The sequence below is a fragment of the Spea bombifrons genome, chromosome 9, assembly GCF_027358695.1.
Source record: "Spea bombifrons isolate aSpeBom1 chromosome 9, aSpeBom1.2.pri, whole genome shotgun sequence".
Lineage (NCBI taxonomy): Eukaryota > Metazoa > Chordata > Amphibia > Anura > Pelobatidae > Spea > Spea bombifrons.
In genome coordinates this window covers 40,551,216-40,578,585 of record NC_071095.1, presented here as the reverse complement: position 1 = coordinate 40,578,585, position 27,370 = coordinate 40,551,216, and the positions used below count along the sequence as shown (strand labels likewise).

The 27,370-nt window shown below is 41.6% G+C and overlaps 2 protein-coding genes across 2 annotated transcripts in view; one reads left to right on the top strand and one right to left on the bottom strand.

The window, feature by feature from the left end:
• Positions 1-1,402: 1,402 nt before the first annotated feature.
• Positions 1,403-8,385, bottom strand: WARS1 (tryptophanyl-tRNA synthetase 1). Its single transcript, XM_053474548.1, has 11 exons — positions 8,322-8,385; positions 6,661-6,851; positions 5,982-6,192; positions 5,433-5,541; positions 5,208-5,327; positions 4,862-5,044; positions 4,010-4,110; positions 3,414-3,526; positions 2,938-3,111; positions 2,438-2,578; positions 1,403-1,736 (listed from the first exon to the last, which is right to left on the bottom strand). The coding sequence occupies exons 2-11, from the start codon at positions 6,763-6,765 to the stop codon at positions 1,578-1,580; spliced, it is 1,416 nt and encodes a 471-aa protein (XP_053330523.1). The 5' UTR covers positions 6,766-6,851; positions 8,322-8,385; the 3' UTR covers positions 1,403-1,577.
• Positions 8,386-8,655: 270 nt separating this feature from the next.
• Positions 8,656-27,370, top strand: part of WDR25 (WD repeat domain 25) — a 62,962-nt gene continuing 44,247 nt past the window's right edge. Inside the window, exons 1-2 of the mRNA XM_053474547.1 lie at positions 8,656-8,707; positions 9,392-10,133. Coding sequence (XP_053330522.1) covers positions 9,456-10,133 — 678 coding nt within the window. The 5' untranslated portion in view covers positions 8,656-8,707; positions 9,392-9,455. The remainder of the gene's footprint in view (positions 8,708-9,391; positions 10,134-27,370) is intronic.

Here is a 27,370-nt window from a genome sequence, read left to right as displayed (position 1 = left end):
CCGTCATACAGATTTACTTTGTGTCACTAGCTGCATTTAAGGATATAATAATAATAATAATAATAATAAATACATATTTAATTACTTTTAAATTATTCTGGTGCAATGTTTTTCATATATGGTTTTCTATAATTCATATGATGTGAGTAAATCTGTAAAATTATATTGTTTGTAACATAAACAATGGTACCAAGGGCCAAATAATAGAATGTTTAGAATAATTGCAGAATAAAATTCTAAAGTGTATTTTCTATAATATTGAAGGTGCTTATTAACCAGGAAACACGTTATTGTTAATATTAAACGCAGTGAGAATATCGTCATGTGTATCGTATTCTGCAAATCTGAATTTATAACAGCCACTGTGATATTCCTGGGCTATTCTGATATATTTGTCTGGGTATACTTAAATCAACTTAATCCCCACACTGGAGCCTGGCTCGGATATGGTGTTTGGGTGCTGGTGTCTGGACAGGTGTCTTGTTGGCTTTGGTTATTATTATGCTATAGGAGAAAATTCTCAGTATTCTGCTTAGAAATGCGGTTAGGGTTTCTAAAACTAGCATTTAGTCCTTGGAAAGCATAGGCCGTAGGGGAAGGAGTGATAAATGAGCTGTATGGATGGTTCTACGCTATTGTATATGTCAATAACCTGCCTATGTTTGTTGATATGGTATGATTTCCCATTATAACATACTTGCCATAGGCTCCATTCTACCTCCTAGGTGTCTGCAATAGCCTGTCTTGCATGGTTAACACAGAAACAGAATTTGAAGGCATATAAGACCTATTCTTGTTTTTTTTCTTCCTGTTCTAAAACCAAACTTGTCCTTGTCTTATATTCAGGCTAGGCACTAGTCTCCCCCATGCATACTTCAATTCCCTCATATTAACACCTCTGGCTAAGGGCTGTTCCGCTTATCTACCACCCTATCAGAGAAGTAAATCTTCCTTACAGCTAAGCCTTTGACCTTATAGTTTTAGGCTATGGCATATTGCCCTAACATCTCTCCTCCTCGAAATTATATTCCCCTCTTGCACTTCGTAACTTTTCTAATGATGTCAATGCTGGAGTTATCATGGGATGTCTGTACGTGTTTAAAATTCATAATCTAGAACACGGCAACAACTAAAACATTTATTTTAAACAATTAAACCTGCAAAAGGAGTACATTGGAATCCTTAGTGGTCACATGCAGCCTTGGCTGAAATCCCAGAAGGAAATAGCCCCCGGCATTCTGAATAAGTTACCTTTAATCAGGAAAAGTAATGCAAATTCATTTGTGCCCCTTAAAGCTGCCACGCAATTTCTGTATAAAATCACTAAAAACAAACAACCCATGTTTGTGAAATTTCCATCTACGCCGCATTCTTCATATAACAGAATCAAGAATACTTAAAATAGGTTTTTGAATCTATTTTATTGGTTTATTGTACAATGGACCCTCTGGGTGTGAAGAACAACCATTGAGTATAACATTCTGCAGCGTGCTGCGTTCTCCCAAGTGGTTTTGCATGGTCTTCTTCTTTTAAAGGTTAATTTAAGTATATTGTTGTTGACAAAATTATTTAAAATGTTAAAAGTCAAACGCCAGCTTCCTTGGAGTCATAAACTGCTTCGCTATCTCATCCGTGATCTGCTTCCTCCTCTCTTGATGAGCTGCAACCAGTGGCTGTAATGTATCTATTAATAATTTCTTAAGCTCCCCGGTTAGCATTGCTCCACTTGTATAATCCTAAAAGACACAAAATAATTCAGTTATTGGCCATGACAATGCTGGCTATGAACGGATTGCATTCCATGTTATTTAAATTTAAAGGGTATAGGGCACCTAGGGTAGAATCGGGAAAAATATTCATAGCAGAAATTAAAAACTCTTGATATCCCTGCTTGAGCCCAGGCGTCTCAATGAAAAAAACATTAAACTACTAGTTTAAGGTGAAGATACACAGAATTCATGACTTGTTTGCAGTCCTGGAGTTAAAAACACCTAATTTAGAGCTTTATTTTTGCTATTTAATTAATGTAACGTATTTAGATATATTTTGATAATTTTAATATTTACTTTGTCCCCGAGGAGCTCATTACAGCAGCATGTGAGACAAAACCCGTTTGCCTCCCTGTCCTGAACACACCTGTTACCCAAGCAGTTAAGTTGGGTGATCGTACAGATGTACAGACAGTGTGGATTTCCAGTAAATAAACTACCGGTCGCTTAAAAGGGACTCACATAAGACTACACAAAAATGTGCATTTCTATGTTAAGAAAGATGTATTTATCCATTATGCAAAATAGGTAAATGCATCTCCCTTTTTGGGGGTTAAGCTGTATTTTTAATAAATATGGTTACATCAGTTTGCACACACTGGATGGTGTTAGCATAAACAGTCTAACCCTAGCACAGCTCCTTGAAGGTTAAGTCACTTCTTCTGTACCTGTCGCACTTGTTCAAGTTTCTCATCATCCTCAAGAAGGTAAGTCAAATACATGTAACAGACGTCCACCTCGCAGTTGCCTCCGTACTTCCTATGCTCCTCGATTGTGTCTTTACCCCCGGAAAACGCGTGCTTATTGATCTTTAACAAAAAAAGTGAAAGCGCAAGTTTAATGGAAGGATATTGGATTCAACAGTGAATACGGAACAATCAACATTTTCTCCAACTTGGACTTGGCACCTGGCTCTCTGCTAATTTTCAGTCTAATATCCTAATGGCCCCGTTGTCGCCCCCTGTTGTCAGAAATTATATTCAAATGCAAGCGGACATCAATAAAGAATACATCATTACAAAGGAAATATTTTTAATCTGTCATTTGCACAATAAACCATATAGCCCATGTAATCTGACTTTTTTATATCGTCCTTATGCTGCAGAAACAACCTCTAAAGCTTCAACATTAACATAGAGGCAGAAATTTTTTTTCCCTTAAGACTCACCTTTGTTTTGATCTGTTTGGGAGTGTCTGTAAGGAATATGGAGGAGTTGGAATCGCTGGCACTCATTTTTGTCTGGGCTCCTTGCAAAGCTGGAAAAAAGGTGGAGTGAAGCAGCGCTGGTTTGGGGTAATTTATCCTGGGAGCAACATCCCTCGTCATCCGAAAATATGGATCCTGCAAAAAACAAACACACGTTTATTGCATGTGAAGGGACTGACACGGGTAGTATTGGCTGCAGCCAGGCTAAAGATAAATGGTATCTACCTGGTGCAAGATGGCAAGTATGATATTAAAAATGTTCATCTGTCTCTGAATACTACTTTACTTTCCCAGCAGCTATAAGTCTGGCACTACGGTACTTCCCTGCAGTTATACTCGGGTATTTGGAGAGCATATGCAAACAGTTACAAGTTCCTGGATTCAACCCAAATGTGACCAAAACCGAGTGCGTACTTCAACCTAGTGCATGTCCGTACCTGATCGATCGCGCATGGGATGAGGCACTGAATATCTCTTCTGCCGTTGAAGATTTCTGGGAAGGAGCTGCTGAATGACGGGGCGGCCTGGATGGCTGGAAAGCTGATTTTTCCTGAAATCAACACAGTGAGTTAAAACAACATGATACCAGTCCACCTACCTGACGTTAAAGGGACTGTCAACATGCAGACTATTCTCATTTATTGGTTTCTATAGCGCCATCAGATTCTGCAGCGCTGTACAAATATTATATAATTTATAAATGCAAAATAACAATGTGCATCACACTAAGGTGTGTGTGGGTATGTTTAAACAAACTTACAATCAAGAACTAATAAATGATAAAAAAAAACCTGCTTAATTTCCATTATTTTCAGTATTATATATAGTATATATAAAATGCTTAACACGGCCTAACTCTGCCTCTTTTCCAGCACAGACAGGATAAGAGATGCTCCAAAAAGTCAAAACCAATAATATTAAGGGATTTGTTTACTCTAACAAAATATTTTTTTACAAAACTCATCTGGTATTAGACTCTCAGCCATATCGTATACTAATGTTTAGCTCATGAAAGAGTAAGAGGAGAAAATACCTATACAGTCGCTGTCTGTGAAACCGAATATTCCCTTCACTTGGTTGAACGTTACGTGCTTCTGGACCTGCACCACGTTTTTGTAGAAACTGGAACTCTTCCTGAAATAGAATTATCACAGAAATGCATCTTATTTCAGTAACTGTATGGGGACTTTATTCATCAGAAAACATACGACTGCAACTTATCTTGGTTCACAGAAAGCAAACGGATTGCCCTTAAACAAGACGGTCCGATGAAGCGTGTGATACCTTTTACTGGGCCTAGGTTCATGGAAGGATGTAGTTACAGAAGTGTTTAAGACCTCGGACGCCCCTTCTTCAGCTGTAATTATTTCTTTGCCTCTGAGCTCCTGATAGACATAAGCATCCCCTTCTCTACGATTCCTTTTTTGTAGCACAGGTTGCAACACAAAACTGTGGGTTTGTTCACTAAAGCAGGAGTCAGGATACACGTGTGGCCCTTCAAAATGTATTGTTCAATCACAGCGGTGATATCCAAGAAATCACACACTTTAAAAACTTTTTTTTATAGAAAAAAAGCTTGCCGGGTTGGCCCTTCATAATGTAAAGTGAAGTTAGATGGAACTGCGACTCTCCTGCCAACTGGTGGACAAACCCCTGCCTGACCCAATGGCTGACCAGGGGTTGGATGGACTTTTTATTTGTAACTCCAGCATAAGGCAGAACAGCGCTACCAAGGGGACCTACACATCACACCATTACTTTAGGGCACTTTGAGCTTCCTCTGTCCATCGCTCACTAGCACAAGACTATGATTCGCACTGATTGTCAGTCCGGGTCTTTGCTTTTTTGACATGCGACCAACAGATAAATGTACGAAGGAACCTACCCCATGTATTCAAGGTCTGAAAAGATAAATGTTTTATTCATATCAAAACCGCAAGCGATGATGTCTTTGGCATTTTCGATGGCGTACTGGTACGCTTTCTCTATAGTCAGGTCTTTCCACAGGTACTTCTCGTCATCGGTCAACTGGACAACCAGCGGAACGTTAAAAACGTCTTGCAGCCACCTAAGGAGAAAAAAAAAGCCACAAATTCCGAAAGTTGTGTTTTAGAACTGGGATGGGAGATTAAAATGATTGCAGTTTAAACCTTTCACATTGAACACGTCTGCAATAACACAGTCTATACTGACCATCCTGTAAAAGCCACATCAGCTTTGAATGCACTTACTTTGTGAAGATAAATGGGATCAGATGGCCGACGTGCATTGCTTCAGAGGATGGGCCCCTTCCGGTGTAGATGTAAAATGGCTTCTTCTTCTCATAAGCATCCAACACATGATGCATATCCCTGAAAAGCAGAAGCTTAATTACCTAAATATAAGTCTGTAGGTTGTATCATCGCCTCTAAACAATCAGAGGCGTAACTGTCTTTATAAAATAATACTGTGCGTACCTGTGTGAAAAAAATATTCCCCTCCGTAAAAAGTGATGTGCTTTCTGTCCTGTGACCTTTTCAATTCTGTCTATAAGTTCCTTGTCTATTTTGCTGCTTCCAAATCGAACTAGAGGATGAAATATTCAGGGTCAGTGAGACAATCCAGAAAAGCTATACAGTATAACATTACAGATTATTTAATGACCTATATAGCGCCTTCATATTCCGCAGCACTGTACAATGCGTAAAAAGGACATTCAAAGCAATGTATTACAGAAACAAGCTAATCCTAACGTCATTAATATTTTTCAGTGGATCTGTCACTAACAAAAAATGACTGCATGGTCTGCACTGTACTAATTTAATACGAATTTGGCGAGTCCTATCTAATTTTACATGACTATGTTGCTTTCCACGGAGCTGAATCAGCGGGACCGCATTGCATTTTAACTCACCGAGACTCTCATGCTATTTAAAGCCTTCTCTGGACACCATTAATAATGCCCCTCAGTGGGTTAAAATGCTGCAGAGAGGAGGCCATTTAAATAGTTTTTAAAGCGTACTTACCTATAAGCTTGTCATAGTCAACTCCTTTGGCGCTGCCTGTCTGCACCGTCCATGGATCAACGAAATCCTCCCCATCGTCCTCCGCTGCCGGGCCGTTGGCGACGGCTGCGCTGTCTGTCGGAGGCGACCCAGCTTTGTAATCTTGTCCAGTTAAACTCTTATAGTCCACTTTCAGTGACAGCAGCTGCTTCACGGCTGCATCAATTTCATCCTGCACACAAGCATATTCCACGTATAATTAAAAAACATTAAATGAACCCCACTTAAAGGTGCTGTTCAAGGCTTTAAATGCATCGTTACAAACATCATTCCCAGCACTGCTGAATGCCCAGCCCATTGCCAGAAACACTGCTTTAAAGGGGGAAATCCAACCGATGTTGTTTTATTCCCAGTATCAGACTAAAACGTGTTTCCAGAAATATTGTTTTCTTTTTAAAACAATATTTTTTAAAATATGTTTAAAGGTTTTGCAAAGTATTTTTGTTACATCCACAAAACACGACAACATGAATCATCTTTATGAATTCTGGTATATGAAACACGGGATAAACAATGAATAAATAACAGTCATGTAATTAAATGTTACATCTACATACTACTTTTAAGTTAATTGCTATGTCCACAGGGGTTACCTGCAGTTGTGTTTTTACGTCATTGTGTTGTGTCTTACATAGGTTACCTTGGTTGCTTTTTCAGTCTTTAATAAACGAACTCTGTCTCCTTGTGATGTCACCCGTTCATACAAATCCAGAGCGGTGAGAGGCTGAGATTCGTTAGCAGCCATTATTTTGCCGGCCACAAGAAAGTAAACTTGTTTCTGGTCCCCAAACAAGACGTTCCGCTGGTTAAAGGTCTCTTCAAGATCCAAACCTGTAGGCAGCAGTGATGCAAGAGCTCAGCAATAGGCTTTCTATAGAAGAATAAAGGTGTGAACTTTACACTTAAACATTACTAATTAACCCGGAGAATATGGATTTATAGTATATCTGCCCGGCAGAAATGCCTTATTTGATAGGCGCCGAATCATCTACTCTGCAGATTATCGCATTAGAAACATCCTTTCCTCCTAGAAATTATTCTTTCTTCATTTCAAATGCTACCTCTTATATTTTTCAGGGAATACTTAATTATCTTGTGATGCTACAGCAGACATTGATGTCTTGTTGCCATAGAAACTGAAAAAGCTTTTTAAAAATTTGTGTGTTTTTATGAGATTCAGATAATCAAGTAAAATGACGGAACATGTCAGAGAACGCAATAAAAGTTCGGGTGGATAAGAACCTCTGAAGGCCGCAAAGATTTCTAGTCCGCGGGGAGAGAGCAGAGGATCTTTTATTCTGTCGGGTCCCGATTTCCTTATGCGAAGATCATTTTAATTGTTAAAGGTCCGGAGAACTAACTAGAAATGTGTGATTCCTTTTATATATTATATTTATATATCATCACTTATCATATAACTACTAAAGCCTTCAAAGATCGAAACAGAATAAATATAACGTAAAAAATATAGTAATGAAAATGCAGAGTGAAAACCCATTCACGGTAAAATCTTTTTATGACACAAGCCTACTTCACGCTAAAAATCACACATTATGTTCCGTATGCCGACAATACGATAAAATACGATATAATGTGCGAGTGCATTTCCCAATAATGTGCTGATTCTTACTATAATTATATAAATTATGATTCACTGTACATTTCAGCTCACCAAGTTCTGTGGAACGACGCAAGCAATATGTATAATTTCTAATGGAAACTAGACTTGTGCTGCAAGATCGACTACTACTGAGGTCAAACATTGGTACTGACAGGCTGGAAGATAAATGGAACAGCCTCCCAGCAGATGTGGTAGAGCTTAATAAACTATGATAATTGAAACATGCATGGGATAAGCGTATGACAACAGCAAGAACTTATTGAGGTCTGAGTCTCTACTCTTGGGCTGACTAGATCGGCTGAAGTAACCGATTATATACCACATACTGCAGGATGTGCTGGTCAGCAACATGTGTTTTCTGATCGCCTCAGAGCTCACTATCCTCTCCATGTGCATATGAATGAGAATCGGCCTAAATGTATCATCATAATGTATTTAATAGTTAATTCTCCCCACAGAACGCTAATAATGTAACACAATCCGTGGCCACTCCCTGAAGACACCGGTCTGCGGACACGGAGCTGGGTACACATGGCAGAGCTCGGATCATGTTCCATATGGACAGGTCTCCATTTATCTGTTGACAAGCATTCAGCAGAATCACCAGTAATCGCGCTAACTGCTTTCTATAGAACCAACACCCGGTCCGGTAGGTATTTACACAACAACCAATTCCTCACCGTGAATTCTAACAGCCGGTGCCTGGATGCTGCAATGTCTCTGACACACGTAACGAGGGCTGTGCACCCAAGACTGACGCCGTGCGGAAACATGAGCCATCATTGGGGTTCCCACTGCTACCGAACCCCCTGGGCCGCAGTAAATTCATTACATGTAGGGATTATAACAGCCGCTTCGGGACAGCCTCCAGTGAATACAACGTCTCCGGGTATATACTATTTTCTTACATTTATAGAAGGTTCTCTTGAGACGAATTCAGGGCGGAACGTATGTGTCCGTATCTAGTTTCCCTGCGGCGAGGTCTGGTGACGGACTCAGCATAGGATTGATAGCATTCCTGGGGCTGATGGAGTGCTGTACAGATACAGCTTAGTGAGCAGTCCAGGTAACCAGTCAGCCATTGTGTCTGTATGTGTACTCCCAAGGTTTGCGTGTTTGGGGCCCCAAATCTATCTGTCCCTTCTTCCTCCCCTGATGTTCCTCTTTTCTAGGAGCTTTTCTAGGAGCTCAGAATGTTTGCTGGTGTATCTACAACCCTACAAGTCACAATAATATGTACAGCAGGAAATGTGTATATTAAAATTAATTATTATTCTAAATGTAATTATTCGTATAAAGAAAATACCTAAAGTGAAGCATGATACATTATCTGGTGACTCCATCATATGTTGATAGACATTATTTCTTTACACAACCAAAACTATAAACATATATATATATATATATATATATACACACATTGACACAGAGCTTGTAATCTTAAACATATTGCTACATATAAACACGCTATTGTGTGTTTTAGTTCTAGAGAGTGAGGGTCTCATGTCACTGGACATTAAGGCTGAGACACCTGCAAGCTTCAATAAATTGTTGTACTGAATACAATGTCATCGCACATAATAATTTACAGCCCCTGATTATAGGGGTCTGGTTGAGAATCTTGGGAGTTATTCTGCAGTAGATGAATATTTTTGCAGCTTTTTTTGTTACTTCTACTCTAATTTAGATTTTAAGTGGAGGAAGGATACTGCTGATTAAAAATGTTTCATATCTTTTCTCTTTCTAACAGTTTCCTTAAGATCTAAATCTACCATCACATTAGGGTGTGGATCCTGGAACTGCAGTTCACCAGAATGAGTGCTTTGGTAGCTTACGATGACTCTGATGACTCCGATGAGCCTGAAAAGATACAGGATTGTGTTATGCCGAGAAAACCAGTTCCTGCTGAAAGTTCGATGGCACCTTTTATGGCATCAATTCCACGGTATGACGTAAATGTGCCCATTCCTTGGAAGAAAGACTCTCCCAGGGATGGTGGGGGCTTATCTTTTATGTGCACATATGAAAGCACAGTAGACAGAAATGAACCTATATCCAAAAACACTGGGCACAGTTTACCATGCAGCATTTTTAACCCTGTGAACGATATGAGGACATCTGAAAAAACATTTAACAAATCCAGCGTGTATGCGCAAAAGAGGCCCACAGACACTCCATGCAGTGAACGAATGGTTAAACCTTACATACCCAAAAGAATGAAGCAAGAGCATTCGTCATGTTCGGAGGATTCTGGAGGGGCTGGGATTGCAACGCAGACGTCTATTTCTTCGCCTCTTTCATCTCGGAACGTTTTCAGAGTTTCTGATTATCTCAGGCCCTATTTGCATTCAAAGTACAGCTCCACTGAGATTCCTCACAAACTGGTGTTTCTGATGAATGAACACAACGGTCCTGTGAACAGAGTTCAGTGGAATCCCGTGAAACAATACAGTCATCTGCTTCTCTCCGCTTCAATGGACACAACTGTCAAGGTGCGCCTCTTACAGCATTCTCCCCCCCCCCATTTTCTGTGTTTATATTAGTTGTCAGGGGAAGACCGTAAAATGCTTTAATTTGAGTCAATATCGATGAAAAAAGTTAGTACCTGAAGGTGTAGGGTATTAATGTACATCAGAAATGAGTATGGAATCTTGAATAGGTTTCTCAGCAGATGGGATGTGAGTCCCATACAGTAAGGTATTTAAAAAACAAAACATTTGTGATAACCATAGTTTCCTAAATCTTCAACTACAGACCTACTCAGGCTCAAAATACCAAAAGTACGGTATTTGCTTGAATATAAGACAAGGTTTTTTTCAGAGCAAATGCAATGAAAAATACCCCTCGTCTTATATTCGGACTTCAAATAGAGGTCTGACTATGAGACTAAGCGCTGCAGGGGACCCAATCCTCCTCTCTGGCAGCCTCAGCTGTTGCCGGCACTTCCTCCGGGCCTTCTATGACCGAGCGCTGGCATGATATGACCTTTCCGGTCAGAATGTGGTCAGAATAAATTTTTTTAGGTACGTTACTGCAATACATTCTTTTTTGAATGAGTATTTTAGTAAATTAAGTTTTTTGTAGCCACTTGTGACCACCAAGTCACTTGTATTCAGGGATGTTTCGGCTTTCAGACATTAATGTAGATAATGCCAATACGTCATTAAATCAGTTTATGCGAAGTTGACTGCTCCAAACCTTATGACCCTGTGAATCGAGCTTTTTACCCTGAGTTAAAAGTAAATATCTGGGTGTAAATGGAACACCTTGTGCATTTTATTAACCTTCGTGGGGCGAGAGGTGGATTCCCCTTTGTTTTGTCTGGATATAAAACCTTATTTTTTCTTGATAATCTGGTAAGTCGGCCAGCCAGCTGTACTAGTTGTCTTTTTTCCTTAAGACTAACGTGTCTGTCTTCTAACCAACGGGACCAATTTTCCATTATGTCTGGGTGCATGTTTTCCAGAGTCTATGATGCTTTCAGTGATATCCTAGTGGAATAAACAAGAAAAGCCACGGCCAAAGGCTCATTAGTTAGCAGCAATGTGTTTCGCCGAGGTGCACAATGGACCCCATCGGCTAAATATTATATTTTATTCCACCACTTGCTGTGTTCCAGGGCCTAGTGTAATAAGGACATTGCGAGGGTCATCTGCGATTCTGGGGCTAGACATAAAACATCTCTAACGGTGGTAATCTTTAACGCACGGATGTTAGGCTTGTGCTTAAAAGATTATGGCTCTGGATACCTTATTTTAATTGAAAGTGCAGGTGCATTCCTGAATTTACTTATTGTTTTCTAGGATATTTCATTGCTGACCTCCCAAGGTTTAATGTTGTATTTGGGCCCCAAAGAGCACTTTTAAGAAGGGTTAATTGGGAGGTACGCTACTGGGCTCCTTAGTTTTCCAAGGACTATATGGGGTATCTTAGGTCACCAGCTAATTGGTGTTGGATTTTCAAGCCTGAGAGGCACATTTTGGAGACCATGATGTCAGCAGACCTCCAGGGTTTCAGGTATGTTGGGCTGTGTGGCTATAAGTGTGTGTGGGGGGGTTTGTTGGTTCCCCGTTGACTGCAAAAGCAAGACAGTGGGCATCTATGCTTGACTGTGGGGCAGGGGCCGAAAATCATCACTGTCCTGTGAAACCTGGGAAACTTGGGAGGTTTATCTATATGAAAAAAGCAAGGAGCCAACAATAGAATAATTAGGAGTCACCGGCACACGGATTTCTTCTCAAGCTCTGCTGTGGTTTGGCTATTTGCTGGACCCACAACACACCATTTAGCCGTGACTTCTATTGATTTATATCGTCAGCGCTCAAGGTATTATCAATCGATCCATGTTATTCTCAAAATCATAAATCTAGACCAGGGGCGTCCAACCTGCGGCCCTCCAGCTGCTGCAGGATTACATCTCCCATCCTCCTCAGCCAGCCCCTTAGCTGAAAGAGCATTATGGGAGATGTAGTCCTGCAGCAGCTGGGGGGCCGCAGGTTGGACGCCCCTGATCTAGACAGTGCTAGCTCATACTCTGGGTAGCATTTATAGCCACTAGTATTTGGACTAAGCAAATCAAATTTTTGAAGGTTTAACCCTTTAACCGTCTAGATTGTAAGCTTGCGAGGTGGGCTCTCTCCACCTAATGTATCGGTCTGTCTTAGTCTGTCGATTCTTTTTGTCAGACCCCTTGAATATATGTATTGTATTAAGCGCTGTGTAACGTGTTTGCGCTATATAAATAAATTAAGAAAATAATTATAACACAACGAACATAAGACGCTTACATTTCTACATGTCTATCAAGCGTGACCTTTATGGAAATACTTTGAGACGCATGTTTTCCAATGGGGCTGTATGAGCTCTCCAATGTACTGAAAAATCCCCTCTTCATACCACAACAAGCCCCCATCTCTGTAGATGCAGTAAAAATAGATTTTATGCTAATTGGTTTAGATCTGTATCGCCATGGATCAAATGGTTTGTCGGCTCAAGTCGTTACCGTTAAAGAGTTTGGACATTCGGCGCAATTATTCTTCTTTAAACTCATTCTAACCTGTCAATTAAGAAAGGCGACCAGTACCGATTGGGAATTGAATGTCTGTTGCCAAGACGCGTCTCATAAGATGAAAACCAGTCTGATTCTTTTATATCCGAAATATTCTTTTTTTTTTTTTTTTTTTTTTTTTATCGAGAAGTTAAAGAGCTGTGAACGTTTGCTTTGGATTTTTACCTTCCTTCAAAGACGGCTTGTTATAATAAGCAGGGCTTGAAATCTCCACCGGCTCCTTAGACTGCTGTTCTCTTTGTATCCCACGGAGAACTAGAAACCATTCTGCTCCCGACCTGTGACTTCTTTCCCACGACTGGCGAAAGAGATTTTTTTTTCTCCCGAAAACGATATCAAAAGTGGCACAAGCATCCTTTTGTAAAAACTAAACCTGATATTTTCCAAGTTTTGTTCCATTTTACCATTAACCTTTTCAATGCCAGAATGAATGAATACATTTTAGATATACTTATATACCAGTTAACCTTGCGTTTTTCAGTTTGGGTTTTCATGGATTTTCTGTTATTTTTGCAGGCCCAGTTTCCATGTCGTTAATGTTTGGAATCTGTCTTTGTAATCAATGAAATAAATCAAAACATCTAGATGCGCTCCCCAAAATCATAATTGGTCAATAAAATGAAAAATTCTCATGTGATCTGTAAAAAAAAAAAAAAAAAAAAAAAAAAAAGTTATGGCACGCTCCAACTAATGTAACTAATTTATTTACAGGCCATTAATACATTGAAGAAAAGCCAAAATGAGTCTTTTTCAAAGCAAAAGATACTCAGGCGTACGCTACCGTTCGAACGTTTGGGGTCACTTAGCTGTTTTCATGAAAAAAACAGACAAAAAAGGTTTTCTAACAATCAATTAGCCTTTTAAACTTAGATTAGCAAACACAAGGCGCCATTGGAACACAGGAGTGATAAAGGGCCTCTGTACGCCTATGAAAATATTCCATTGGAAATCAGCCATTTCCATCTATATAATATATTCCTTTCCAACATTAACCCCGTCTGCCCTGGATTTCTGATCCATTTCATGTTATCTTAATGGATCAAATTTGTTTTATTCCAAAAACAAGAACATTTCTAAATGACCCCAAACTTTTGAACTGTAGTGTGTTTTTGTAATCAGAGGGCATTTAACTTCCAAGATACTGGAGTCTTTGTCGCAACTTATGAAAACGTATTTATTTGAAACTGGAACCCCTTGGGTGCACCAGTCACGTTAAAGAATATAGCACCCCACCCCATAAATGATCTGCTGTAATCTGCAAAGCAATTGATGTACCCTGGTTAGTTTGATTCATTGTTTACATTAAGGTTTGCTGTTTCTGATAATTTATAATAATATTCCTATAAATGTATTTATATTTTTTAAATTGAAAATCAAAGAGCGGTGTGTTATCCGATCCATCTAAATTATATATAAATTATATAAATTATATAACGTATTATATTTAACACCTCTTCCCTATGTAGGAGGCGGGTGAGATATTTTACTTTGAGGCATTTTTTTTTTTTTTTTTTAAATGCAACCTGTGGCAAAGTGGAAAATTGCTTACCATGATGATAACTCCACATTTAGCACTTTAGAATTGCTCCTTTGCAATGTTAATAAAAGGGTTGGGAGGGCAAAACCGTACTTCACTTACATTAACCGAACTGTACCACAAGGGGGCGCAACTTGTCAAGAAATAACATGTGGTATAATAATATAGACCTCCTTTTATTGGCTTTTTTAAGGGAATTTGATATCAAGGACATGAGTTGTTTGGGATGATTTTTTTATTATTCAAATTATTGAAGTCATTTAAGCTCGCCGCTGTCCTTAACTTCTGCGGAATTAGTTTTTTGAAAATGACGTAAAGTTGCGTCTCATGTAATCCTGTTCTCCCCTAACCGACTGTTGCCTTACTTAACTTTTGTCTAGTGCTCACCCAGTTACACTTTGAAATCGAAAGCAGACTGGGTTAATGTTGTAAATGACTATTGTAGCTGGAAACGGCTGATTTTTAATGGAATATTTTCTTAGGTGTACAGAGACGTTTATCACTCTAATCACTCCTTTATCACTCCCATCACTTCTTTATCACTCCCATCACTCCTTTATCACTCCCATCACTCCTTTATCACTCCCATCACTCCTGTGTTCCAATGGCACGTTGTGTTCACTAATCCAATTTTAAGTTTAAAGGCTAAGTGTTCGTTAGAAAACCATTTCCCAATCACATTACAGCTAGAAATGTCTTTGTTTTCCATAAAAACAGCTGAGTGACCCCAAACCTTTTAACGGTAGTGTATATTCCCAGAGATGTGGTACAGCTTGAAATTTCTGTTTTCCAGTATGCTTTTTTTTCCAACCCCTGTGGACTTAATGATTATTAATAATCTAAAAACATGCTTTCTGCTGTCCGTTTTATGAAACAGGTAATTGTAGGTAATTGTTTCAGGAACTGTTTAGTCGATGAAGCTGCTAAGCCAAAAGGTTTAGATTTCCAATTTGCCATTCTAAGTAGTATTTCTGTAAGATTCTAGGTAATGTAGATGTTCTTCTAGCATGGATGTGTGCAGTCCTCCTAGGTTTACCTGCTATTAGTATCCACAGTGGGCGCCATCTTCTTGGGCTTATGTGCTATGGGCACCCACGACTCTTGCATTTAAGCACTCACGCCAGCAGTTTAGTTGAGCCTGAGTCAAATTTAGTGACTGCATCAATAGTGGATCAATAGTGTGCTCCGATGAAGTTTCGCGAGTAGACCTCTAGATGATATTGGACCTTCAAACTGCTTTGTAAGTAAAAACAAGGAATTTCTCTCTGCAGAGACATGATAATTGAATTTCGCTACCTACTTCCCCCAAACACCAGAGACATTGTACATTATACATTATACAAATTACAGGACCAGTTGGGTTTTATTTTATTTATTAAGTATGATTCTTCTTTACAATCCTGTGAGCTTTGGTCTATAGCCACTTAGAGTTAATGCCCCAAATCTTACTAACATGCTGTAGTTTGTACCTTATAAAATAATGTATTTAATATTTATGAAGTTGTTTATTGTTGTTTACCTTCGTTAACACGCATCAGCCTCAGAAAGTATGAATGAACTCTCATTGTTGATAAAACAAAATACCGTATTGGCTCAATTAAAGGCCGCACCCGATTATAGGCCTCAACCTAAAAGTTTGGTGCTATTTTAAAGAAAATTTTATTTTTATAGAAAAACATATTAATGAACGAGAATACATGTATTTTAACATTTTTGGGTTCTATCATGCAGTTAGTCCAGGGCTCGACAAATCCCAGGTGCCAGGTCGCCATGGCGACAGAGAATTTTGTCCTGGCGCCTAGGTTTTGTCAGCCTCTTACATCCAGAAAAAATTGTGGCTGTAAGAGGCTGAGTCACCACACGGGGGCGCTGGTGCTGCCGTCTGCCCAGGAGTCTGGGCAGACAGCACAGCCACTCCGAGCCCACCCCCGAGCCTGAGATCACTCAAACGGAGTGATCCTGTAGGCTGAAAACGCGGTTGCTGCAAAACCAGCAATCGCGTTTTCAGCTGCCACAGGCAGCTTCAGGGAAGGGGGTTGAGTGTTGATTGGGTCCCCAACACCCTCCAGCTGCCTGATCGCTCCATGAGAGCGACAGTGCAGCGTTAACCCCTTCAATGCCGAGACCACGGCATTTAGGGGTTAATTCCCGTTTTGCAAGGGGCTCTGCTGCTGGTGGTCTGCCTGGAAGCCCAGGCAGACCAGCAACAGCAAAAACGAGCCCCCACAAGCCCTTTGATGATTCCTGTAGGCATGGAAGCCTACAGCAGTCATCAGAGAGACTCCCCCTGCAATGGCTGGTCTGTAGACCAGCAATTTGAGTCCCAGCTGCCAGAGGCAGCTTCAGGGACAGGGGAGAGGGTTCTTTGGTCTCCCCATGAGTGTGGAGAGCAGCCCCAACACCCCCCTGCTGCCTGATCGCTCCCTGAGTGCAGCGTTAACCTCTTCAATGCCACAATTGTGTATGACACATTCGTGGCATTGCAGGGGTTAACATTTGTCCCCACAACCTTGTGGGGACTAAATATCAGTCAATGCTGTGCTCCAATGGAACATCAGCATTGAAAGGGTTAAAAAAAATAATTAAAAAAAAAACTAAAACAGCACTGACCTGGAAGTCCAGGGTGCTTCCAGGTCAAATGCTGTGAGTTTAGTAAGGGGCTGATGATGATCAGATCACTCCTGACCAACTGTTAGTTTAAAAAAAATCCTGGCTCCTAACTTTTTTACCTGGCGCCTAGATTCACAACAAATTTGTCAAGCCCTGAGTTAGTCAGCATATGTTAAATACAAACAGAAAACCAATAGCCATTTTAAGGTCCCCCTTAATTTATAATGCACATTACTTATAGATATTACCCTCTGCTCTTTGATATGCCACTCTGCCCCCCAGATATACTTTATGCCCCTAGAAATGCCAATCTGCCCCCCAGATACGCTTTATGCCCCCTGAAATTCAACTCTGCCCCTCTTATATGCCACTCTGCTCCCTAGAAATGCCACACCCCCAGACTTTCCTATGCACCCCCAGACTCCCTGGTGCCTAGCGGGGCCGGCCGGTGGACGTCTGCGCAAAGCAAGCAGACAACCTCCGCTGCCGGAAAATTATGTCACGCCGGTGCTCCACCATAGAAGCTCTGGCGGAAGTGCCCGCCGCGGAGGTTGTCTAAGCGCATCGCGCAGACGTCCACCGGCTGCCGGAGAGGAGGATCCAGGTCCCTTGCAGCGCTGCGGGGGATCTGGATCCTAACCCTGGATCCGGAACTGCATGTCCCGTGCGTCGGGCGATACGAACTGCGCTCCCTGTGCTAAACCCCGAGTATAAGCTGCACCTCCACTTTAAAGAGTTTAATTTTGGGAAAGCACTCCCAATAAAATGAATGGGTCAACATAGAAGTAGTGGAATAAGCTTTTGGCACCTCAGGGGTCTCTTTTTCTTCTGTGCATTTTAGTTCCTCTGCATACTCTGACGTCTCAGTTGCTTTTTACGATCAGGGGAGGGCGAACTCAGGTTAAAACGTTACCATCAAAAATTGTAACTTTAGTAATGCCGCCACCTTTATTCTCTAATTAGTTTTATTCACATCAGGTTAAGTTATACATTTTTTTTGTGATTTCCCCCAATTTTTTTTTGCATACTTAATTATACCTGCAAAAGAACAATTAGTATGTAATGCTACTTAATGCTAGGTGGGAGGGTAATGAAGGTAATTAGAAGCTGGTTACACTGCTTGTTCCCAATATTCCTTATCTGATGAGCTCCTGTAGATGTACCACCTGTCAGTGTCAAAGGGACACTCCAGCCATCATATCCACTTCAAAACCAGTGTCTCCTTTTTATTTACCAGTATTTATTTATTGATTTATTTAGTATGGCAGGATTCATCAGAATCCCATGAATCTTGCACGGGAGTTCCGGGGAGTCCAACGAGACCCCCCCCCTGAGCGCATGTGGGTGCAAAAAGTTAAATTTCTAATGCTTGTTCACAAAGATTGGAAGTCCCTATGTGATCATCAAACATACTTCTAAGTTTTAGAAGCCATCATTCCATAATGTTTCCAGGCAATATTCTTCTATGCATATAGAAGGGTTGTAAACTTACACCCTGTTTCCCCCCAGCATTTGAAGTTTGTGAGCAGCTTTTCTGATTAATTTTCCATTATTTCCGGAGCATTATTTTATGTTCCTGTGAGGGATTCTTTGTAGACCCTTTCCCTGGTCTACATTAAATGGATAGTCTGTGGCTTCACCAACAAATAATTCATATTGACCTTTAACCTGTAACGTGACGCTTACCGTGCATGCGGTGCTGGGAATCTCACGTGAGCCACACAGGCGCTGGCTGTGAGTATCATAAAGACGTGAGGCGGGCTATGATGGGTATTAAATTGCATATGATGGCTGGAGTGTCCCTTTGAGATCTCATAGTGATGTTGGTAGGGCACTAAATTGGGGTGTACAAGGTTTTGAAATCTGGCCCTTGTGACAACTAACAGTCCACAATTTCGAAAATCTCTTCAGCTCAAGCATCGCATCACCTTTTCATTAGTTTTAAATAACTCGCTCGTGTTGTAGGAACAGCGAAAAGGATTTCAGGTACTCGAGGCATAATCACACTCTATTGCTACTTGTAAAAAACATTTGGATTTGAAAAAGGCAGGTAAGATCTATTCAGCCCTTAAAGTCTACCATTTTTATCCTTCTATGAACAGCGCAGACTCTATTTGGTCCTTGGTCTTGTCTTATATGCTTATCCTATGCATGGTTTTATTCCCTTCACTGTATTATACCCATTTATCTATCACCCTGTCAATTAAGTATAACTTCCTCACATTCCATCTAAGCCCCTCACCCTCTAGTTTTAGACCATGACCTTGTATTGACATATATACATGCGAACAGTTACCCGTATAAATGATCAGCACATGTAAGGAGTCACGTCACACGCTTAACAGTCCTGCATACCTCCCAACATTTAAAAATGTGAAAGAGGGACACTTGTTTTAAAAAAAATCTCACAGAACTCACCAATACAAGCAATTGCACTTTAAAATGTCGCGCTTGCATCGCCACTTGACACACGCTTCATTTTTGTCAGCACAGTCATGCATATTAAAAATAACCAACACATTGAATTCCCATAAGGCTCGGCCAGACATACTACTTCCATGACGTCTGTCAGGGTCCATCCAGGCTGCGGAGCTGCATATCTCTGTTTTTCTCTGCCTTGCCTCAGTTCCCATGTTTTGCTGTGGTCCACTCCTGGATTTCCCTATGCTCTGTCCTGAACCTCTGATTCCAGTCTGCTCTTTGCTTCAGCTCCTGTTTCCTTTATAAGGTGTGTCCCACCCGTTTGTTCTGTTTGTTTCAGTCTGCAGTCTAAGGTATGTCCTTCTCGGTTCTGTGTTTGGATTCAATGTTTAGTTTATCAGTACTTTCGTATGCAGGGCTTAGCGTTAGGACCCACCGTCATTGGAGTACTTTGGCGTAGTGGTGGGCTAAGCATACTATGGCCATATATGTGACGGAATTTCCAATTGTTATGTTATAGTCCTAGGCTAGTTCCTGTATTCATGTTTGTCTGTCTCTTAGGTACCTTTGCCCTTCTTCCCTGAATCATCTGAGGATTCTGGTTCCTCTCTCCTCTCCCCATGTCCCAGTTAATATGTCCTATCCTTGCTTAAAGGAGAAGCGTCCGAGGATTCCGGCTCCTCACTCCTTCCCCTGTGTTCCTTGCCTTGTTCCCTGTCCTTTGTTGTGCCCTGTATCATGTATGTCTTGTATGGTTATGTTCCTTGCTCTGTCTCCCTGTTCCTTGCTCTGTCTCCCTGTTCCTTGCTCTGTCCTCCTTGCTCTGTCCTTGCTTGCTACGTTTCTGTTGATACTCTGCTTAGCTTCCATACTCCCTGCCTGCAGCATCCTGCACATGATTCCAGTGCTACGTTTCATGCCTGCTCCAGGGTGCCTGCAGGATATCTCCAAGTTCTGTTCGTTTTGTCAGATCCTAGTTTTGTTTGGATTTCCACATCCAGCCACGTTTGGGTCTGCCTTGTTCTGGACGACATCTGCTGCTATGTCAGGGCGCTGGTATGTGGCTGCACAACCCTAGATGCCTACCCGGGTGAGTGCGGTCGCCCTGCACCAGGCCCTGTCCTGAGACTCCACTCCTGCGCAATACCTCCTGAACTCCATCAATGGGCGCGCTGGGTCATTACAGTCGTCTGTATGGACCCAGTTCCCTGACAGCGTCATAGGAAGTGCACCAACAGTAAAGCTGCAGATGCTAGCTGTGAATTAAAATTCTTATGATTCTCAGCCAGCCAGGTGTCCACCATAATGCTGGCTGAGCGTCATTGGAAAATTAGTCCACAGCAGCAGAGATTTTTTTTAATTAAAAAAGGCTAATGTTAGCCTCCTTCCAGGACCCCTACATACTGCCTTTACACACACTTGCCCATAAACACACATATACACATACACTGTCCTTACACACACATATACATACACTGCCCTTACACACATCTGCCCATAAACACACATATAGACATACACTGCCTTATGCCCCCATATAACACTCGCCCCCCCCCGACTTACCACTGCTTCTAACTCCCTGGTGTCTGGTGGGGGCAGCGGGTGGAGGCCGGTGTTCATGAAATTAAAGGGATGGGACAAAGAGCTGAGGCAGGGCCATTGGGCGGCGAGGTGCGTGCACGCCAGCCCCTTTAATATCATTAGGGGGCAGCCGGAAGAGACTTTCAATCCCTGCTCGCAGCCCACCGGGTGGGCCAGTCTGCCCCTGCAAAGGGGGACAGAGGAGGGGATAGGCGGGACAGAGACCCAAATTCGGTACTGTCCCGCCTAAATCGGGAAAGTCGGGGGGCATGGTCCTGGTTTTTGGAGGACAGTCCCAATTTGCTGCTAGCTGTCCTACTGTCCTGGTTTTGAAGGCAGTGAGAAGCATACTCTGGTCTGGGAGATCCTCTGTTATTTAGAGGGTTATAAACTTAAATAATCCTTTTAAAATTACCTTTTTATGATATACATGGTGCAAATTTTAATTGTCCAATTAAAATATTAATTGTATTTAACATTTAACTTTTTACACTGTGCCTCTAAATAATAATTATATATATATATATTTTTTACTTTCAAAATGCTGTTTGAAAATCCAATATTTGTGGATGAATTAATAGCTTCCCTGTGATTATTTGTTTTAACAACGGGGGGCATTGTGGTATCTAAATTAACCGGGGTCCTTTAAGAAACAAATTCAAGCCTCCCCAACAGTTTATCTCGTTAGCTGGGTTCCAGTTGGAGACAAATATTATTCAGCTCGGAAGCGGTCTGTCTCTAAGCTGTTTGATGAATTATGAACCTGAGGAACGTTCACTCTCGAGATATCCAGAGATGAGCTCTTGACTCATTAAATTTTAATATTTGATGAATGAAGCATCTATGAAACAGGTGGTTAAAATTTAATAAACAAAAAAAGTAGTTTTTTTTTTAGGACGTATACCTAAGAGAGAGGTTCAACATATAGAAGGCTTGTGGTAACAAAGTTTGTAGAACAAGATTTAATAAAGTATTTTTCATTACACTTTTCCTTGCCATTAGCCTGAACTTTCGTAGTCTTCGTGCTGGAAATTAAATCACGTAGCTTCGGAATTCTAGCCTACGGTTTCAGACTTTTCTCCGTGCCAGAAGGATAGCCCTTGTGACCTGGAACGTTATCTGTTACTATGGGAGCTTTCTGAAGCCTGGTGGCAGGTAGAAGATAATTAGCCAAGTTTTGCTCTTACTCGTATTCTTGAACATGCGCTCACATGGAAACTAAGAGAAGGGAGAGACAGGTGTACGTTCCGCCAGTTATACCAGATATTAGTAAGGGGTTATCACTATCATCGATCATCACTGCTGGTGGATCTATTACATCTCACGTTTTGTCCATTTAAAAAAAAAAAAAAAATCTGCTGTGTAATTATGTATTTCATAAATAATAATTACTATTGCAATCCATGGATGACATGCCATACGTCCATCTGGTAAAACAAACCCAGGCCAATTGTTATAATGTTTCAATATATATGTTACAGCTCTTCAGCCAGATCCAACGTAATCCTTGAAACGCTAAGCAACCCGGGTTAAAAAATCATTATTGGTAGATAAGCCTGATGATCTGTTTAATAAACATGGCAAGTCTTTATTCATTTAGAACTTCACATTCTAGAGATGATCTCTTGGGAGATTTCCAAGCATAATTAAAAATGCCTGTTTTTCCTACTTTCTAAAGTCGCTCAATTATGCTTTTCTGTTATGCCAAGCAGGATCTCTGCCTGCCAGTCATATTGTCAGATGTGATGGCTTTGTTCACAGAAGTGTATACATTTCTTACTAATTGACATAAATGGAGCAGATACTTGATTCCGACTAATAACTAAGATATGTCTGTCATAAATTGAGACATGAAGAGGGACATGCTGGACACGGTCTACTGTTTTTTCCAGCTCTACCCTCTGAGATTGTTGTTATTTTGTGAGTTTGCCATCTGTGTCCTTCCTTGACTAATGATTGAATGCATTCACTCGGCTGTATCGTCTACAGGCTATACCGGTAGGTTTGCTTTACTCCCTAAGTGAGGATCCGTTATGAATCATTGAGAGATGTTGACTACACAAACAGAAGAAACCTAGTGGGAAAAATATCAGCCGACACTTACTGGGTTCCTCGGGTTCTCTTATACCTTCTATGCCGTTCTTGGGATGGAAGCCCCAACTACCTTAGGCTGAACAAGGTTGTGGACCCACAACTTGTACCAAGTTGTCAGCCATGGGTCGATTGGCCTGGTTAGCACAATGAGTTCAATGTAAATACGCTGATATCGCGCTGTGGACTTCTGTCAAATGTATTAATTAGTTAGTCGACCCAATTAATGAATCTGGATATCAGCTTCTATATAGGAAAAATACAACAACGTCTTTTCTGCGGGAAAGTGATTTATTATGTATTACATGTGAACTAGAACAAATTGCTTTAAAAGTTTCCCTTCATGATTTGTCTCCAGATTCATACATTAGTTCTCCCCACAAGTGGTCCTGACTACACATTTCTTTTTATATAAGGTAAAGCAAGAAAAGCTAATGTCAGAATCATTATGTAATGTCTTGTACCTTGTATTGAATATTGAGTTACCCTGGCTAACACAGCACTGACACCTAACGCAATGACCTCACATCTTCTGCTTTATTATCTAGGAAATAGGAATATTTCAGAAATGTAATTTGTGTTAAAAACACATTTTTTCATCTCAATGTGAGCCTTTCTGTTGAACAAAAAAACAAAAGATTATTCTATTTGCTTTTGAAATCTTTTTTTTCTTTTAAGGTAAGAATGTTATGTTTTACTGGTGAGATGTTCATCAGAATCATGCTGAGTGATTAGTGGTCTTTAATTCGTACTGTAACTGAGGTTATGGTGACATGAGGTTGTTCAGTAGAAAATGCTGATTTCCATTAGATCCTCCAGGTGTTCCATTCACTAAGCCCTGGGCTGCTCTGACTTCAATGAGAAGAACATACTTGTCAAATTAAAAACCCAGGGGTCATCGTCATCATCATCGCCATATTCATTAAAGTAAAGTCTTATTCTTGGCCTTCAGCTCTCAGATGTCCAGTGCCCAAAAGTAGTTAACACCTTGGAACAGTCTTTGGTTTGATAGGGGAGACGTTAGATGTGAGTTCTTTTATATCTCCGCATCACCTGCAGCCATGCAGGTAAAGATTTGTACCCCGACAGATGAATACCCACACATGCAAAACCAACCATATAAAATGGACTATTTGAACATACATTGTGTAGCTTACTACAGTATCCGTAAAACCCTCGGTAGGGGATGTGGAGGAGGACACTGGATCCAAAAAAGAATCCACACTGCTTTGCCCTCTTGTGTACCACCCCCAGCCAGCACTATGTGTATGTATGTCCCCCAGCGTTCTCCTCACTTTAGTATTAATTTATGTAATGCTCAGCTATTAGTATTAATGCTGCCAGCACAGATAAAATGCTGCCCTACAGGATGGGGTCTGCACATCACTTACAGTCTCTCTGTGTCATGCCCGCCCCCTCCTTAAACATCCATGCTATCACAAACATATTCAATCATTTACTCACAAACATTCATTCACTCATTCATATTCTCATTCACAGATACTCATTTAGGGCTGCAACAACTAATCGATTTTTATCGATTATAAAATGAGGGTTTTGTCAGAGCAAACGCTCTGAAAAATACCCCTCATTATATAATCCGTTTCAGAGACTCACAGCAGCAGCCCCTACTTACCAGTCCCTCCCTGTAATCACTGTGACAACTGGCCCTGCCCCTTCCTTCTCCCAGAAGGCCAGAACCACATGGCTGTGACACTCATTTAACTGTAAGTATAAAATTAATGTTTGGGCTGCTGAAAGTTAGGGGAGTTGGGAGTTAATTTAGGGGCAGTTATGGTTAATGGGGTGTTTAGGGGCAGTTATGGTTAATGGGGTGTTTAGGGTTAATTTAGGGGCAGCTGTGGTTAATGGGATGTTTAGGGTTATTTAGGGGTTGATGTGGTCTTTAGGGTTTGTTAACAAGGAAATTGTGGAACAGCTTCTGGTGCCAAAACCATACTGACACCTGGTGCTGGACATAGCTCATAACCATGTGTTTGGGGGGCACTTGGGGACTAATAAAACACAAGAGAGGGTCCTCCAAAGGTTTTATTGGCCTGGGGTGTATGAAGAAGTAAAAAGGTATTGTGAGTCATGCCCCACATGCCAGAAAAGTGCCCCAACACCACACTTCCGTAGCCCCTTGGTGCCACTTCCCATCGTTGAAGTACCATTTGAGAGAGTTGCCATGGATTTGGTAGGGCCCATTGTCAAATCTGCTAGGGGACACCAATACATTTTGGTTGTATTGGATTATGCTACCCGGTACCCAGAGGCGGTACCCTTAAGAAACATGGCCTCCAAAAATATTGCTAGGGAGTTGTTTTACATGTTCTCTCGCACTGGGATCCCTAAAGAAATTCTTACTGACCAGGGTACGCCCTTTATGTCACGGGTCATGAAAGACCTGTGTAAGTTGTTTAAAATCACTCACCTCCGTACCTCAGTGTATCACCCTCAAACAGACGGGTTAGTTGAGAGGTTTAACAAAACCCTAAAGCACATGCTAAAAAAGGTGGTAGAAAGGGATGGTCGGGATTGGGACTGTCTATTACCCTACCTCATGTTCTCTATCCGGTAGGTGCCCCAAGCGTCTACAGGGTTTTCCCCCTTTGAGTTAGTCTATGGCCGACATCCAAGGGGTTTGTTAGATATTGCCAAAGAAACTTGGGAGACCGAGGCCACCCCATATAATAGTGTTATTGAACATGTGGCTCAGATGCAGGACCGAATAGCGGTCCTATAATGCCTATAGTTAAAACGCATCTGCAAAGAGCACAGGAGGCCCAGAGCAGAATTTATAACAGATCTGCCAGGTTGAGGGCCTTTAATCCTGGGGACAGGGTCCTGGTTTTAGTGCCCACCGTCGAAAGTAAGTTTTTAGCCAAGTGGCAGGGACCCTATGATCAAGCCGTGGAAAGATCGGGAGTCTTTGGGGGCGACCCAGGCAGGGGTCAAAGAAGTGGGGCAACCAGTTCCCCCAGTAACAATAGGAGAGGCACTGTCAGTGCCCCAGAAGCAGGAGGTGAGGGAGTTCCTGCAGGAAAACAGACGCAAGTTTTCGGACCTACCTGCCGGTACCCACCTCATAAAACATCATATTAAAACTGAGCCTCACAGTAAAGTGAACCTGAAGCCATAAAGGATACCAGAAGCACGTAGAGAGGCGGTATCCTCTTAGGTCAGGCGCATGCTTGAATTAGGTGTGATTGAGGAATCCACTAGTGAATGGTCAAGCCCCATTGTGCTAATCCCAAAGCCCAATGGGACGTGGAGGTTCTGTAATGACTTCAGGAGATTAAATGAGGTCTCAAAGTTTGATGCGTACCCCATGCCCCGAGTGGATGAACTGGTTGAGAGGCTTGGGAAGGCAAGGTACATCACAACACTTGACCTTACAAAGGGCTATTGGCAGATACCGTTGACTGAGGAGGCTAAAGAGAAGACTGCCTTTTCCACTCCAGAGGGCCTGTTCCAGTATGTTGTGATGCCATTTGGGTTACATGGGGCCCCTGCTACCTTCCAGAGGCTGATGGATCTGATTTTGAGACCACATCGTGATTATGCCGCTGCTTACCTGGACGATGTGGTAATTTTTTCGTCTGACTGGAAAAGTCACCTCTGTAAGGTACAGGGCGTGTTAGACTCCATTAGTGATGCAGGCCTAACCATAAACCCGGAAAAATGTGCAGTGGGTCTGGAGGAAGCAAGATACCTGGGTTATATCATTGGTAGGGGGCTGGTTAAACCCCGGATCAATAAGATTGAGGCCAGTAACAAAGAAACAAGTGAGGGCTTTCCTTGGCATAACCGGGTACTACCGTCGGTTCGTGCCCAACTTTGCCTCAATGGCAACACCATTGACAGACTTAATGAAGGGTGGTAAGTCAGTGATGGTAAAGTGGAACCCCGAGGCAGAAAAGGCTTTTTAGAGTCTAAAGTCTGCCCTGTGTGACCAGCCAGTGCTCGTTTCCCCAGATTTTAGGAAACCGTTTCTGGTTCAGACAGACGCGTCTGCTACAGGTTTGGGAGCAGTTTTGTCACAAGTGGTTAATGGGGAAGAACACCCAGTGTTGTACCTGAGTAGGAAACTGACCCCAGCAGAGGAAAATTATGCCATAGTGGAAAGGAAGTGTCTCGCCATCAAGTGGGCGTTGGAGTCCCTGAGATATTATCTGCTGGGCAGGGAATTCGTGTTGGTGACAGACCATGCTCCTCTGGCATGGATGAAACAGAATAAGGCGAGAAATGCAAGAGTGACCGGATGGTTTCTCTCCTTGCAAAATTTTAGATTTACAGTGGAGCATAGACCGGGGAAGTTACATGGGAATGCGGATGCGTTGTCCAGGGTGTACTGTATGGTCGCTGATGCTGTCCAGACCTCTGGTCTGGAGTCGACTGGGGGGATATGTGGTAAAGTG

What these genes read in the sequence shown, in the direction of transcription:
- WARS1 (XM_053474548.1), bottom strand. Translation starts at nt 6,765, where the DNA reads ATGGCTGCTAACGAATCTCAGCCTCTCACCGCTCTGGATTTGTATGAA. An exon ending in CACAGACAGCGACTGTATAG is followed by an intron (nt 3,527 to 4,009) that starts GTATTTTCTCCT and finishes TGTTGATTTCAG; the next exon opens with GAAAAATCAGCTTTCCAGCC. An exon ending in CCAAACAGATCAAAACAAAG is followed by an intron (nt 2,579 to 2,937) that starts GTGAGTCTTAAG and finishes TTTTTGTTAAAG; the next exon opens with ATCAATAAGCACGCGTTTTC.